Source organism: Sturnira hondurensis, unplaced genomic scaffold (assembly GCF_014824575.4).
Source record: "Sturnira hondurensis isolate 20B ecotype Veracruz unplaced genomic scaffold, ASM1482457v3 Scaffold0008640, whole genome shotgun sequence".
In the NCBI taxonomy this organism is placed as follows: Eukaryota; Metazoa; Chordata; class Mammalia; order Chiroptera; family Phyllostomidae; genus Sturnira; species Sturnira hondurensis.
In genome coordinates this window covers 15,589,262-15,605,392 of record NW_028081271.1, presented here as the reverse complement: position 1 = coordinate 15,605,392, position 16,131 = coordinate 15,589,262, and the positions used below count along the sequence as shown (strand labels likewise).

General features: G+C 38.8%; 1 protein-coding gene across 2 annotated transcripts in view; it reads right to left on the bottom strand.

Moving 5' to 3' along the window:
• NRG1 (neuregulin 1) overlaps positions 1 to 16,131 on the bottom strand; it is a 959,746-nt gene that overhangs the window by 139,663 nt on the left and 803,952 nt on the right. For both annotated transcript variants that reach the window (XM_037055334.1, XM_037055337.1), the window contains exons 3-4: positions 8,229 to 8,350; positions 12 to 62 (exon numbers count right to left, since the gene is read on the bottom strand). In XM_037055334.1, the coding sequence (XP_036911229.1) occupies positions 12 to 62; positions 8,229 to 8,350 (173 nt within the window). The remainder of the gene's footprint in view (positions 1 to 11; positions 63 to 8,228; positions 8,351 to 16,131) is intronic.

The following is a 16,131-nucleotide window of genomic DNA, read 5'->3' as shown; positions in this document are numbered from 1 at the left end:
ATCCGCCTTACCTGAAGACACATATGCCCTTTCAGTTGAGGCTGGCATGCCAGTGACGAGCTCTGCAAAAAGAAAAGGTGATAGGAGATTATGATGTATAATCAGGAGGCCGGGAACCAGTTCCACAGCCTGCCTTCTACCTAAAACTGAGTAAAAAGGAAGGAAGTATTGCAAGGGAGTGATGAAAGCAGGGTTTATCCACACAGAGTGAAAAAGGGGAAAAAAGAGACCGTCCAGATACGCAGTTCTCCTTTCTTGAGCAAACCGCATGAGATGAATGGCGCTAGATTAGGAAGAATCCACTGTCCCCACTGGGATCAGGGAAGGACAGTATATGACAAAGACACCAAGGACGACTCCTCAGAAAGGAAGGCGGCAACGGCAGAGCTGAGAAAATCAAAGCTGGAGTTAGAATTATTAAATCACAGATCTTCGGAGAATTCCATTTTTGTTCACAAACAGAAACAGACAATGTTTCTACTTGGGACTGGTGGAAAACATCAAATTCTGGCATTGAACTCTACATGAAACTGACAACAATAATCAAAATTGGGTGACTTATCATAGGATAGACACTTCAGCTACTGAGGGCAGGACATAAGGAGGCATCTCCCACCAGAAAGAAATGGACACTACCGTCGTGGGAATTGTGACAGCCTTGTTCAAACTCTGACTTGCCTTCTTATACCACCTGTATGATGAAAGAAAGTGATTACACCAACTCATTCTGTTGTTAAGATGTAAGGTATTTTTCAGCAAGGTATTCCTTTATAAAGCCTTCATGGCAAGGTGTAGATAATGCAATGATGAATATACTCAACATTCACTGTGTGTATAATTATCGTTATGAATGATTAACTGAATAGTATTTTACTATTTACTAAGCAGGACCAAACAATAAGTCGAATCTGTTATGGTTTATTATATATACATTACAAAAGTTCCCAGATTCTATTAAAATCCTAAGCAGGTCAATTATGCTATCAATTACATAGTCTGTTAAACATGGAGTCAGAAATGTTCATGATCAATATAATCATCTTTAAACATAGATATGACCATTCGGGATTTCCACAACAGGACTAGTGTAATGGGCAAGAAAAATTGATCTAAGTGGCAGTATTTCTTCAACCTGAGAGGCTTCTCCAGAGATAGAAGGTTTCGTGAAACTGGAAGGAAAAATGGCATGTGAGATTCAGCAGGAAGGCTGATGAGTAAGTGTCAGGTCAAGTATGAATATATGAAGATCAGAAATGTACCTTAAGTAAGACCAAATGTGTCTTTCTCATACAAATTAAGTATGGATGGTCCTCTCTAATCACGCATTAGGAGGACAAACCATTCAAGGTGCGAGGCTATGATCAAGCCACTAAAGTTGCCTACCTAGGTCCTTATACCCACCCCAAATGGGACAAAGCGAAAGAAACCCATGTGTGAGGGTGTATGATGTCCTTTGGACTTTCTCAAGCAGTAGGAATTTAAAAGAATATTCTGAGCTAGTAATATGACAATATCTGTTTCTGAAGTGGCTACAACTAGCTTTCTTGCTTTGGGTGGTAGAAAACGAAATTGCTCTTCTTTGGGGAAAATTTAATTTGTGAGGAACGTTTTTAGGGAAGATCTATGGCATTGCTCTCTCTTTATGAACACCTAGAAAAAGGTCTGCATTCCCAAGCAAAGTGCCCACGGGAGAAGCAATGCCTCCCCGTTCTGTCCTTCAGAACTCGTGGATGACTGACAGCCAGTGAGGAAGTGAGCTCAGGGTCACAAGACCCGGGCAAGCGTCCCAATCCCAGCATGAATCAAGAGTCTTCACATTTATTTTTGACAAACTAAGTAGCTGGTCACCGTGACCTTCTAAGAAAAAAAAAATCAGAGCTGTTTCATCTTCTGCATAAAATATCTCACGTTAGAGGAAAGGTTAACCATAGCATTTCCTCTTTTAACCAAATGTTACATTAAAATACCAGAACAGGAGGTTACTACAAAGATGTATCTACACAGAGGCAACTTAAAATAGCCTCCATTCCTATAATTAAATATTTATCTTGGAGACCTTTAAAAATATCTGTAATGATTATAGTTCTAATAAAAACCTTCTGAATTATCTTGGTGGAAATACAAGTTCAGAAGTTACATACTTTTATAGTAAGAGTCTTGATAATAAGAAAAGTTAATCTTTTTTATTACAACCACTTAGCAAGCATTTTTGGGTGTTTTTGGTAGAGTTCATAGATTTAGAAAACAACCTATTAAGTGCAATTGAAAATAATGTTACCTTAAATGATAGATTTAAAAAATATTAAAGCCTGCAATCTCCCTGATGTTTAAGAATCGTATTTTCCTGTAGCAATTTGGGAAGTGAAATTTGTTCATTGATAAAAGACATCCCCTTCATTAGTGCAAAATAATGAGGACTTAAAATCTTCAGAAATTGAACACAACAGACAGCTGAGCAACTTCTGCTGAGTAGGCAAGTAAACACAATGAACATTAGTATATTTGTAATGTTTGAATGCTTTTTTAATGAATTGGATCTGGTTTCCAAAAAAAGTTGCAGTGTCTGAAAATGCATCTTCTGGAAAGCAATTTTTGCAATCATTATATATGAATGACTTGTTTGAGACTTCACCAAGAGCATAATACAATAAATACAGCTACTTAGAAAAAATACACATGTACATACTATGTACAAACACACATATGATATTTCTGTGTGCATTTACACATCAAATCACGTGACTCTGTTATTATAAAATTGCAGGCCATTGTGTATACAAAACATTTAATCAAGTATTTGTTTTAAAGATTTAAGATGGGCACACTTATGTATCTACACTGGTAAAGATGACTTCAGGAACATCTTTGAGTGTCTGAATTCTTGCTCATAATGAGTGCTTACCTTAAAGCAGTTGGGAAATTTTAGAATTAATAAATAGTGTAGAGACAGGATAGATGCTATGAACTAAAAAGACAGCTCTAACCCTGGCTGGTGTGCCTCAGTGGATTGAGGGCCAGCCTGTGAAACAAAGGGTCATGGGTTTGATTCCCAGTCAGGGCACATGCCTGGGTTGCAGGCCAGGTCTCCAGTGGGGGGTATGTGAAAGGCAACCACATATTGATGTTTCTCTCCCTCTTTCCCTCCCTTCTTCTCTGTCTAAAAACAAATAAAATCTTTTTTAAAAAAGACAATTCTATTCCACTAATACTAGCCTTCTTGGGACTCTCACACAATATGCCATGCATGGAGTCTACCACACAAATTACTGAGCAGATTTTGTATGCTTCTCTGTGTAACTCTAGGCTGCACACCAATACCATAACACGTGCAACAACGCTGTCAACTGGGAGAAAGAATAAGGACAAGCCTGCTACCCACGTGAGACAGTGTTTTTAAAGGACCAATCGATATATTAATCAAATTTCAAAAAAATATTTTTTCTGCACATCACAACCAAAACAGCTATTTTATGGCTACGAGTCCAATTGCTCTTATGGGATTTTAAATCTCACTCAAATGATTTTTCTCCCGATTAAACAAAAAAAAAAGAGAAAATCTAGTAGAAGATATGACTGATTCGTTGTATTTTCTCCTGCATTTATCTTTCAAAAGGCAGCAGTATTTAATTAATTTGAAAACCAGCTAGTTCTATTATTCTCTTCCCTTGTCCAGTGCCCAGGAGTTTTCATGGAGCTTCTTAGATAAGAATTAATTGCTAAACTAAGGTTTCCTACACACAAACCAAGCCAAATAAAAATAAACATACAGTGTATGGGCTTTGGAAGCATAGTGCTTGTGGCCTTTTAAATCACCATATTTGAATTCATAAAAGGAATCACTGGTACCCACCACATAATGAGGACTCCCTTCATGGGATCCTCTTTTATATGAAAACTCAACTGGACTTTGTTACATAATTCCAGAAGCAATCAGTAGCTTGCATAGATTTAGATCTGTCTACCGTAGGACAAATTCTTTTTTCCACATAAGGTAGGGATTAAAAAACATCAGAAAGACAGAAGACAGAAATTTCTAAAAAACAGCTTAACAAACTGATTGGCTATGTGTATATTATTTTCTAAATGACTTAAAATAATGGAACTATAGTCATTGTTTCCCTCAAGCATAAAATGATCGAAGGGGAATTTCATGTTTTTTTTTAAATCCTTTCATTTATATCTCGTTGCTAATCGAAGCAGATTTAAATAATGAGTTGCATGGCAGAAAGTTCTGAATATTGAAAAGGAGACTTTTATGATATGCTAATTTTATTCTAATAGTTATAGAGCTGTCTTAAAGGGATTAAATATAGTGTCACACAGCAAGGTCACCTTGCTACATTTTGTCCTCTTTTTTCTGGGAAGAAAATATTCTTCCTTACAAGTCTTCTCGTGACTCCTGCCATCCCTCCTAGAATCCTATATAAAAATATATTCTAAAGATATTGGCTTGAAGAAAGCATCTGTGTGAGAATTTAAGAAAATCACAAGGAATCTTTTGCATAGGATGGAGTTGTGGTGGTTAGCTCCAGCAACATACCAGGATCTTTCATCAAGGCTACCTATAAAGAAATTCTCAAACCAGAGTTGTGTAGTTACTAGAAAAATATGGGAGAGGTGCCTAAGACAACATAAGATAAACAAAATTACTGATATTTTATAGAAACATAAATTAAAATCTCGAGGGAGAGTTCTACATAATATTTTGATAACACTCATACCTCTAAACCATTTTTTTGTAGGATGACCAGAGAAAAAAAATTCTTGAGAATTCCACTCTCTCATCCCAAGTCAACAGTAAATACATGTTAGGAAGACACAGCTGAGCCATGGGGCAGTTTATCACCACGGTCGAGTCTTCTTTTTCTCTCTGAGAGAGCGTCTCCTGCCCAGACTCCCAGGGAGAGGGGATGTAACAGCACGAAGTAGTGCCTCGGGGTCCCACAGCACTCAGACCCAAGCTGGCTTCTGTGTTAATCGGCCTTGATCTGGATGTGGCCAATTCATGGATGGCAGTGGAAGCGGGTGAAGGACCAGAATGTTACCTTTTCCTTTTGGTCCCACTATAACCAAGCCCCCGTGTTGCAGTGAGAAGAGTCTCCCAGCACACGCAGTGCGCTGGCCTTCTCGGTCAGGGCGCCTGCCATGCGTGGGCTCGGACGCGCTGCACTGCCCACCCAGCGCCACTGAGGACAGGGGTGTTTCCAGGCAGCCTCGTTTCTGGCTTCCTTCTCCTGGGCTGGGCCCATGGGGGGCACCTGATGAGAAGGTAAATGATTTGTAAGCTCTCTAGGTCTTCCCATGTGGTCTGGTACAGTAAGTTCTACCACTCAGATTCCTGCTGGGGGAACTTGACTTGGGAACTAAGGAAACAATCGTAGAGAAGGAGTTAAAACTGACAGAATGCCTTAAAAAGAGCCATGAAGAAGAAGATGGCCTAGTGGGGAGATATCCAGTCAAAGTGTGGGACTGTGAAGAAGCATCGTTGAAAGCACGTGGGAGGTGAGAAGATACAAGAAACAGCAGAAGAGCCCAGAAGTATTTGAGGCACATGAAAGGCAGCAACAGAGAACAGCCATAGCCTCCCCTTGTTTACATTCTCAGAGACGCCCCAGGTTCAGTTCAATCTCCATGAGGCCCCGTTGTAATGAAAGGCTACTTCTTCCCCGTGGAATCTTTATCTTTATGCCTTGTGCCATCCCTTCAGTTTTTGTTTTTCACAAACCAAAGAATCAACCCCAAACACTGGCAAACACACCATCAGGTATAGAGTGAGCTACACTGGACCAGGAATTAAAGGAATCTGGGTTCATGTCTCCTTTCGATACCAAATATCTTCTGATGCTGAATGTGTCTGTTTAAGACACAGTCTGAGTCTTCGTTTCTTTTTAAATACAATGAGGGTGAACTTGTTCTAATGTTCTAAGAAGAAAATGAAGACAAGACCCTCTCACAGTGTAACTGAGATCCTTCATTCTCCCTTAGAAGCTTTAACTGGGCCAATAAAAGGCCACTCGCTAAAGAATTTTAGTTGGTTGTTCAAGCATGGCCTTCTTACAATGTTCCATGAAGTTCTCTTTATTCTTGTCAGGTATTTATTATTTATTACCCAAAACTTCCCTACTTTCATTTCTAAGTATACAATATTGAAATCAATTCTTGAATGAATACACAAAAAATGATGTTTCTTCTATGAGAGAAAGGTAAAAAGCCACATTTTTCAACTTTTGGAATCCCCATTAATGGAGAAAGAAGCCTATGAGTTTTCCCCAGAAATCTTACAGTGTTAAATAATTCACTGCTTAATCCGGTAAAAGAGAAAACACGGAATAAGTAACATAATACCACTGAAAGCACTCAGTGAGACCATGACACTTACTCTAATTGTATTTTCCTAGGACTTTATGGTATAAATAGCTTCACAAATCCATTCCAAGTGTCAAAATCGTGATTCAATAGTGTTTACCACAAGGAGACACATTGAATCAAGCAAGCTGGGGACAAACTGAGAGCAGGCTACTAAACATGGTTTAATAGGAAAAAATAAGCTGCTAATGTTAATTTATAAATTTGTGCTTCAAGTAGCATCCTATAAAATTCTACATGGCTGAAAAATAGTGGCGAAAATCTATTATTTTTAACTTGTGCTGACTAAGAAATAAATCAATGTTATATTTACTCGCGTAAGTTTTAAGTGACTTTGACATTTCTAAACCATAAACACCGCTTCTAAAAATAGCAGTGGAAACTACTTTTCACTGTTGTTCTTCACTCTCTGTGGAGGGAAGTATTTAAAATGAAAGTAATGAACTACAATTAGACTGCAATAGAGCAGTTTGTTGGGAAATCCTGAGAAGACTAGGAATTAACCTGGATTTTCACAGCCCTTCCATATTTTTTCCAATATTTTAATGATTTTTTCTTATACCTTTTTTACTAATATTAGAATATTAGTAATATTTTACTAATATTATACAGTTGTCCCCATTTTCCCACCACCACTTCCCCCCTTCCCACACTTCCCTGTCTCCCACCCTCCATCCTACCGGGGTTTTGGCTTTGTCCATGGGTCCTTTATACATGTTCATTGACGACCCTTCCCTTTCCATATTTTTATCTCACTCCTTTCTATCCATCCTATTAAGTCGACTGATACAAACTACATCTATCAGTCTCCTTTTGAAGTTGTCTCTTACAGTTATTTTTACTCTTGCGCTGTGGGACTAACATTTTGACATTATCACCTTATGAGATCAGGCCTTTGCAGGGGACACACTTCGTCATCTATTACCCAGAGCAGTGCAACGGGCTTGGTCTGATCATAGATGACAGGGCTGGTGAAGGCAGCAAGGAAGCGCCATCTTCATAGAGGAAAAGCAGCACCTATATTTCCAGAGGTTTAGCCACTCGCTGCCAGCACACTGCCAGCCTCTATGGATGACTCTATCCAGTGATGGAGTGTTGGGGTGTCCCGGACAGAAAGCCACCAGTGGTGGGTCTCTCACTTTCCTCAGATAACGCAGAGACGTTGTCAGAGAGTAGGCGGCAACGGGTACCCCCAAGTCACTTGTTGAGCAAGTGTCCCTGGGCACTGTTCTCCGGGAAGCAGAAGCTCAAGCCTACACTCAGTAAAGAAAGGCTTTGCCTAGACTCTCCTAATTTCAGAATTAATAGGCCTAAAAAGAAAAAACTAATAGGCTTAACTTTCCACTACCTTGAGTCAGATGTACTACAAATACATCTAAGCACATAAGAACTGCCAAGACTAAGTGAAGACTGTATTGTTTACACATATAAGGTACATGTGTTTACACATAATATTATGCATGTAAATATATACAGTATACAAACATTCTGTATATACATATGCATTCTGTACTAAGTTCACACATACATACATATTCCGTTGCCCACAGAGCCAAAGACTTGACTGCCCTCCCCAGCTAATTTCATGGGAGGTACAAATCCTTCCTTGGAGTGGCCAGTCCTATCCTCTGTCATTCATGGCTTCATCAAATCCTGTAAAAAAATCTGTGCATATTTCAGGTCTATAGAAGCTCAGGGAGGAGAGCTTTCTGGAGAACACGCAAGATACCTACCTAAAGTATATGGTTTTACTTGTTCACAATGCTACTTAACGCGGCAGTTTACGACAAGCCTCACCACACATCTCGATCACCCCTCCGACAGACTGAGAGACAGGACGCGGTAGGTGGGGCACCTCTTACCGTTTGAATCCACGATGGTGATATTGGCAGAAGCACTGTCATTTCCTAACTTGCTGATCACCTGGCACATGTATTCTCCAGAATCAGCCAGTGATGCTTTGTTAATGCGAAGTTCTGACTTCCTGTAAGATCAGAACCAAAGTCGTGTTAAGTATACTTCACAGAAATGCAATGGTCATCAAAATATATTTCTCTGCAGTTTCAGAGTCCTCAAACTCCTCCTCCCCACTATGCACACCATTTTAAACACAGCTTCCCAGTACAGAGATGTATTTTACCAAGAGAAAAGTGAGACACATTGCATTGAAGTTAAACCATGGGAACAGTCTTCATTTTATCACCCAGATCAGGAATTTAAAAGAAATTTAATTTTTCTTTTCATTCCTTTACCACCACCATTATGCCTCAGATTTTTTTCTCAACTCAACTGGTAATTTTTTTTCCTCTCTATTTCTAAATGTCACCTGCCATTTTGGAAAGGAAGAAAACGTAAACTCAGCCCTGGCTGGTGTAGCTCAGTGGATTGAGCGCGGGCCTGCGAATCAGATGATCAAGGTTCGATTCCCAATCGGGCCACATGCCTGGGTTGCAGGCCACTTCCCTGCAGGCCAACTCCCAGCAGGGGACTCACGAAAGGCAACCACACATTGATGTTTCTCTCCCTCTCTCCTTCCCTTCCCCTCTAAAGATAAATAAATAAAATCTTAAAAAAAAAAGAAAGAAAACCTAAAATCATTTCTTCCAACCCTGGTGAGGGCAGACACTTAAGGACAGAATAGATTAAAATGCTCTGCACCTCTTTTCTCAGTAGAGTAATATCAGGAACTATGTTAATTCTGAATGAAAAGGATCTAATCACTTCCAAAAGAAAGGGAATCTGTTTTTTTCTTTAAGACTCTCATTGCTAGAAGCATAGTACCTCACAGACTGTTCTTAGTGATGAAATAAATACTCATGCAACAATAGCACACACTTTTATAAAATTCTGCACAATAAATCAATACCCGGGACTCTCTGGGAACATGGGCAGCATCGCGATTGCATTCGTCTCTAGTGTGCTGCTGCACATTGCCTATCATTTACACAGTCTGTATGATTTAAAACCCCAGAAATACTGGGACTGGCTCAGCATTTACTAAAACCTTTATTCTATTTTTTTTCCTGTAGCTCTTTTTAATAGGATGGAGTTACTGATACAACTTAAAGCCTTTTAAAGCATCCTTGTGTACTCAAGCCTGGTCCCAACCACCTGGGCTCCTGAGAGGAGAACAACAGCGAGAAAAGAGGGCAGGAAGCAAAGATAGCGATTCAGAATTATACGCGAACTTCCCACAAATTACACCTTCCTAGTTTTTTAGTGAATGTTCTGCTCATTTACCACATAATACTATTAATTAAATTAGAGTGATTATTCCAAATTTAATTCCTTCTATTCTCCTCCATTCTGTCCAACGGAACCACCCCCCAAGTCCCACATGTAAGCCTTGTGATCTTCCATCCGGGTGCTCTGGCCTCGACTGGGGGCCCCCTGACCCTAACTATCAAGATATTAGCTGACGTGATCACAGGAAAACCATCCCGAGCGTCAATTCCTTCACCAGACTTCCACAATCATGTAGCCGGCGCTGCTCTCTCCTTGGCCTCAAATCTGATGGCTTTATCACTGCGTACCTCTCTCATGACCCTATGGTGCCTGCGGTGTGTCCTATCTATCAAGTCGGGACACGCACATTTAAAGGGGGGAGTCCATAATTTAAACTTCTCGGTAGCCCCTAGTGTGCCGTCTCGGTATCACTGCTTTGTCCTTGGTGCATCCTCAAACACTATAAGAAATACGTGTGAATACATGAAGAAAATATCTGGATGTCCCCACGTGAGCTCTCTGCCAGACACACTGTCCCTCCCATTGGCTGTAGGAGACGAGGGCAGCACAGAGAGGGGTGGAGACAGAAGCACCAGGGCCAGGGCAGCAAGAGCCACGCCCCCATGTGGGTTGAAAACTAACTTCATGAGCTGTGACTCAGATCGATGCCAACAGATAAACTTGAGAAAACAGAATGAAACCAAAAAAGTGTAGTTTGCTCAAATAAGTTTACAAGACATCAGGTTAAACAAAGGCAGGCTTCTATTTTTGTTTTTGTTTTTAAATCCTACGTGCTTTCTCAAGGTTTTTAATATGCAAATGTATTCTTACTCTCCAAGAGGAAAATATATTATTTAGTTTCTCTCAAACTTATTTGACCATGGAGTCCCTGTCATTCACATAGCTTATCCATTAATGTTTTCTGAAAATAATGGTCTACAGAACAAAGTTGATAAGAAGTGGGCCTGGTCTAACGAGGACCTTGTTTATGTATGTAAAAGGGGAAGACCCCAGGGCCATTTAAATAGGAATATTCACATATTAATCAGAGAGGTTATTCACAGAAAAGTTTCCCTGAAGTATGTCCCTATAAATCAGAATAGATCATTTTGATGGCAAGCACCTTGGCAAGTAGATATTAATATTTAATAATAAAATGTAACAGCTCTTAAAATGATAAAAATAAACAATATTAGGATATTTACTCCCTGTTAAGTTCTGTTAAGATTTAAGCCTGGTGTGGGGAATCCAAATCTAGCGCTTTTAAAATATATTATCAGCTAGTTGTACACTTTGTTCACACACGACAAGTTTCCCCCATGACACCTATGAAGGAAAATGAGAAACAATGTAACAAATGCTATAATAAGCGTGCCTATTCCAAAGTAGCACACTTAGCTGAAAGAATTTTCATTTAAAACCATGGAACCACTAACAATAACTGACAGATAAATTACAAAGAATGTCAGAATTAGAATATCCTGGTTTTCAACAAAGAATAAAAAGTGAATTCCTAAAATAAGATAACAGCGTATTTTTGGTTAAGCCCCAAAACTCTGAAATGAGGTGATTAAACCAACATTCTAATAATGTGCAACACCCCAAGATTATTGTAATTCCAAGAATATGCCTTCTAATTCTTATCTATCTAAATCTAGGAAGAGTCTGTTATGATACAGAAAGATGCTTTCTTGACCCTGTGCCATTATTATTTTAACTACTGACCTGAGTCAAATTATAAGAAACATGGGAATCGAACTTATAGAACATAATCTTAAAGGGACAGTTCTTAAAATCAAAATTCTCCCAATAGACATGGGCACTGTTTTCTGGAATACTTTTCCAAGCAATGTAAATGAATATTAGGCTTTAAAAAGAGAGAAAGAACACGAAAAAAAAAAAGAAAAATTTTCTATGCTCAGTTAGACATTGCATTAAACAAAATTAAACAGATTTCTTTACAGCAGTACCTCGTAGTTGTCTCCATACTAATATGTGCTATTAATTTTTAAGACAGGCGTGACGTGTGCTAAGAAATCCTTTCTATTGCAATCACCCTTGGGGATTCTCCCACTGAACATCAATGGGCCAAGACCAAGGTTCAATTCAATTACCATAAGCCTAACACACACATTCAGGTTCAAAAACTGGTAGCAGAAATACAGGTTAAAAGAGACATGCCTTAAGAACAATACATACAGAAAAAAAGAAATTAGTCATGTGTTTAACATTACTCCATTTTAAACAAGTAATAAAATAAAAAAGAAAAAGAAAGAAATGCACGGCTTGGTCCAATCAATATAAAAACAACATAAATCAAATTGGATAAAAGTCCCAATACACTGCTCACAGGCTGGGTCTCATCCAGAATATTGAGTTATGTTTCGAAGTGGTATTTGATGAAAAATATCAATATCTAGAGGAATTTAGAAGAGGGTGGTCAGAACTGAATAGGGCACAGAGAAGATTCTGTTAAAGAAACACAGGCCCCACTGTCAGCCAGTTACAAACAAGATAGTGGCGGCTCCTTTAATACACTTCATGGCTGTCGTCTAGAAAAGGAAATTATTTGGAGAGGTTCTTGAAGGAGAATTGCATCTTAGAGGAAAAAGGAGGCATATTTTAAGTGAACGGGGAGCTTGTGAAAGAGTCCAGTTTTCATGTTCGGAAAGACCGAAGTCTGGCTAACCACCTGTCAGACACACTCTTAACAAGAATCCCTCTATGCAGAGAAAGATGAAATCAGATCAGTAGTTTTGACCACTTTTGAAAAAATATCATATTTTAAAATGAAAGCTTACATCAGAGCCTCATATTTAAAATTGCGTTAAAGAGAAAAAGTGTTCAGGCCAAGGTGGTTGGCAACCCTTCTTTCCACCCAATAGAAGCTTAAGATTCTTCAGTGAACCAAGGGAAAAATTACCGATCTAGGTGCTCGTGATTAGGGCCTCTTCGAATGTTCACTGTATATGTGACTATGAGATTCTTCAATCCTTGTGTCTTTAAGAGAAGGAATGGGAAGCACTATAGCAAGAATGTAGACACAGATAGACCTGTCTTGAAAATCATGTATTGCAACAATTTGGGGCTTTGATAAGAATGGATACAATGGTTTGGCTTTACTCTCAGCAGGCCCCATATACAGTCTGTAGGAAGGATGTTAACTTGTACAAAATTAATGAAATTCCCTTCCAATCATAAAATTAACTTTTTGCTCTTTAATTGATGAGTTATCTGGGAATCTGGGAGGGCTTGATGTTTTGGTGGATTTTTGTTTTCTTATATTCAAAGAGTTAGTTTATGTAACCTGTTTAAAACAATGCTTAAAATATGGTAAGCTCCTTATTTTAAATTTTTGTCTTTTTACCATTTTTAAAATTATTTTTATTGTTGTCAAGTACAGTTGTGTCCAAAAATATAGTAAGCTCCTGATAAATGCTGGCTGTTATCATAATTACACTCTACATTCCTGCAATATTTAGATTTTTTACAATAAGCATACACTACACCTTTGAGATCAGAAAATATAATACAACATAAAAATAAATTCATACAAACTGATTTGTAAATAAGTTCTACACATTAACTTCCTTTTCTTCTTTTGTATGGAAATGCAAATGATGTTTCTTCAATAAATGCTCACTAATAAGATGGATTCACGGTTCCAATATTTACTATCTCATTTTTCTTATTTAACTAGATTTTTCCACTCTAGTTTTTATGCCAAGACAACTTAAATGTATAGAGGGGTCAGTTTATACAATCCATTGTTATTGCTCTGATCTCTAAAGAATCATATATGAGCTCTGTGTGTGCACATGTATGTGTGTGCATGTCAACACAGCTTCAGATATTGTAAAACTGGCGGTAATTATTACACTGCATAGAACCCAGCACTGTACCAAAGGCCTCGCATAAACCATATGAAATAGGCACTTGGTATCCCCCTTTTATATGAAAGAATTCGAGATTTCCTTACATATAAAGTTAAAATGACCTCCCAGAGCTGCTAAGCAAAAGAGAGGGGATTATGTATTAACTTTTTCTGTTACAGAGAAAAAACCCCGCAACAATTACCAACAAGAGAAATAAAATTTTTTAAATGTTAAATTTGATCAAACAAGTAGAGCCAATTTTAAACAAAATTCAAAATGTAAGAGCAGAAAGAAGTGCTGAGACAAAATCAAGGGCACCCAAAAGAGTGCGCCATACACAGGCAAGAGGAAATCAGCCCTTGGTGCGGCTAATAGAGAGCAGATATTTAAATGAGGCCGCTCTGACAGCCCCAAATCCGAATCTCCACACACTAAGCTCTTTAACCAGTTTCTTCATCAAAATCATTCACCAGGCGAAGGAAACAGAACAAAGGAACAAGCAGACACATACCACGGGGGCAGTTCCCATTTCTTTTAATTGGTCCCGCACTTTGCTTAGCCAAATAAAACAAACAAAGACTCAGATGTGAGCTCAAAATCATAGGAAGAACATGTAGGAATGCAGTTTAGTAGAAGGGGCAGGGACAGAAGGCAGATAAGACTTTACATTACAAAATAATAAAAGCTGCATATTGGTTTGAAAGCTTTTCATAACACTAAGGGATTAAAAGGAAATTCTGGCTGCTATGAACAATCTAGATTATAAAACGTGAAAAGGAAACCTTAGACTAAGGATTGGAAAAGAGTCAATGTTTTACTTAAATAAAGAGAATGCCAGAGAAACCCTAAACCTCACACTGAAATTCACCTCTGCTGAGTGATCACCATCTAAAGGTAAAGTTCATTGCTTCTTGGCCTCTTTGCTAAGGTCAAGTGTAGAAGATGAAGTTTAAGTCAAGCAACCAAGTAAGTAACCACTGCAGACCATTAATATTTTGAAGATCTTGGTAATAAAAGATTACACATATGCAGATAAAACTGAAAAATAAAAATGTTTTTATTTAAGGCCCCGGTCTAGACAGGTTCCTAGCCCTGTGTTGTGACTTTACTATAGATGGCAAAATCACAAGTACTTATTAAAGGACATCTGACGGGGAGTCAGGCCAATTTCACACCTAGGTTTTATCATTCATCAACATGAGATGTCCAAGGAGGAACATCCTTCACCCTCAGGGTCTTAATTTTAAGTGGGTGTAATAATAACAATAGTCACTCTCTTATATAAAGGCACCTTGAAATAATAGAGCACCTTGTAAGTATTCATTAAATTTAGATTCAGTTTGTTCCCTTAAACTTAAGAAAAGGGGGTGAGTCTAATTTTTTTTCAAAAAGATAAAGATTCAGAAATGAATGATTGCCCAATTCTGAAATCTGTTAAGCTGATTGCTTATCTAACAGCTGCCCACTTTACACAAGATACCTTATTTTTAGATCAAACATGTCAAATGTTCTTCCAAGAGTAATATATAGTTATATATCTTGAATAAAATGTCTTTTTTTCCACTTAAATCTTTCCAGCAAAGCTATTGTTTAAAAGAAGCCATTCCTGAACATTGGTCTATCCAGTATAATGGGATTTTATTAATATGTAGCTGGTGCTCTTAGCTGTCTGGACCTATGGAGCCAATATGAACATGCTTTTCTGAATACTAATGATGCTTTCATATGTCATCCAAGCCATGGAGCAAATGGCCTCTTCAACGCAAAAGAAAAATGAAAGTACTCTTTCATAACTGTCTGTATTCTAAGCAGCTCACTTCTTTTTTTTTGTTCCTTATTTTCACATGATCTACCCAACTTCATTTGCCTCTCTCTGGGCCTCCGCATACTGATGCTCTCAGTCTACAGATGCTTTGCTCTGTCCCTACAGCCTGGATAAACCTCCCCTCCCTCCCTTCCCCCTCCTCTTCTAGAATCTATAGGAAGCCACCACAGTCCCTGACTGGGGCACCTCCCTCTTCTGCATTGGCCTCTTTCTACAGCATCTCTCATTTTTACCATTGTGCTACTTAAAACTGACTACTGCAACTATTTGCATTTCTCTCCCCTCTAGACCAAGCGTTTTAATGTGGAGCAGGTCTTGTGCACCTCTGCATACCCAGCATCTAGCCCGGTGGCTGAGACACAGCAACTTGTCTGATAAAGGGTAAAATTCCCATCTACTCACCCACTGCTCCAATTGGCCTGGCCTCCAAACAGGGCCTGCTCTTGACTGTGATTCCTGCTCTTCTCTGGAACTGCCCACCCCCTCTTGCTTACCTCCCTCACCCACCCCTCCAGGGGGACTCTCTCCCTGCAGCAGAGTCAAATCTGCCCTCTCACGACTATTGCTGAAGCTCTCAGGGCCTCCCCTGCTTCTCAATGTCCCCGGTACTTCATGTGAATGACCTACAACTAACGTAGCACTTAGTTTAATCGTCTGATAGGATGTGCTAGCCATTTCACGTCCCTAATTCAATCCTGACTTATGATAGAGTAGAATTTACCTCCATATAACTCATCATTTTCTAAAAGATCACTATTTGTTAAACTGATGGGCTGCTTAACAATCCTGAAGCTTCCCGGGCTAACAGTGTTTTATCACAGTATCAGTGGGACTCCTGTG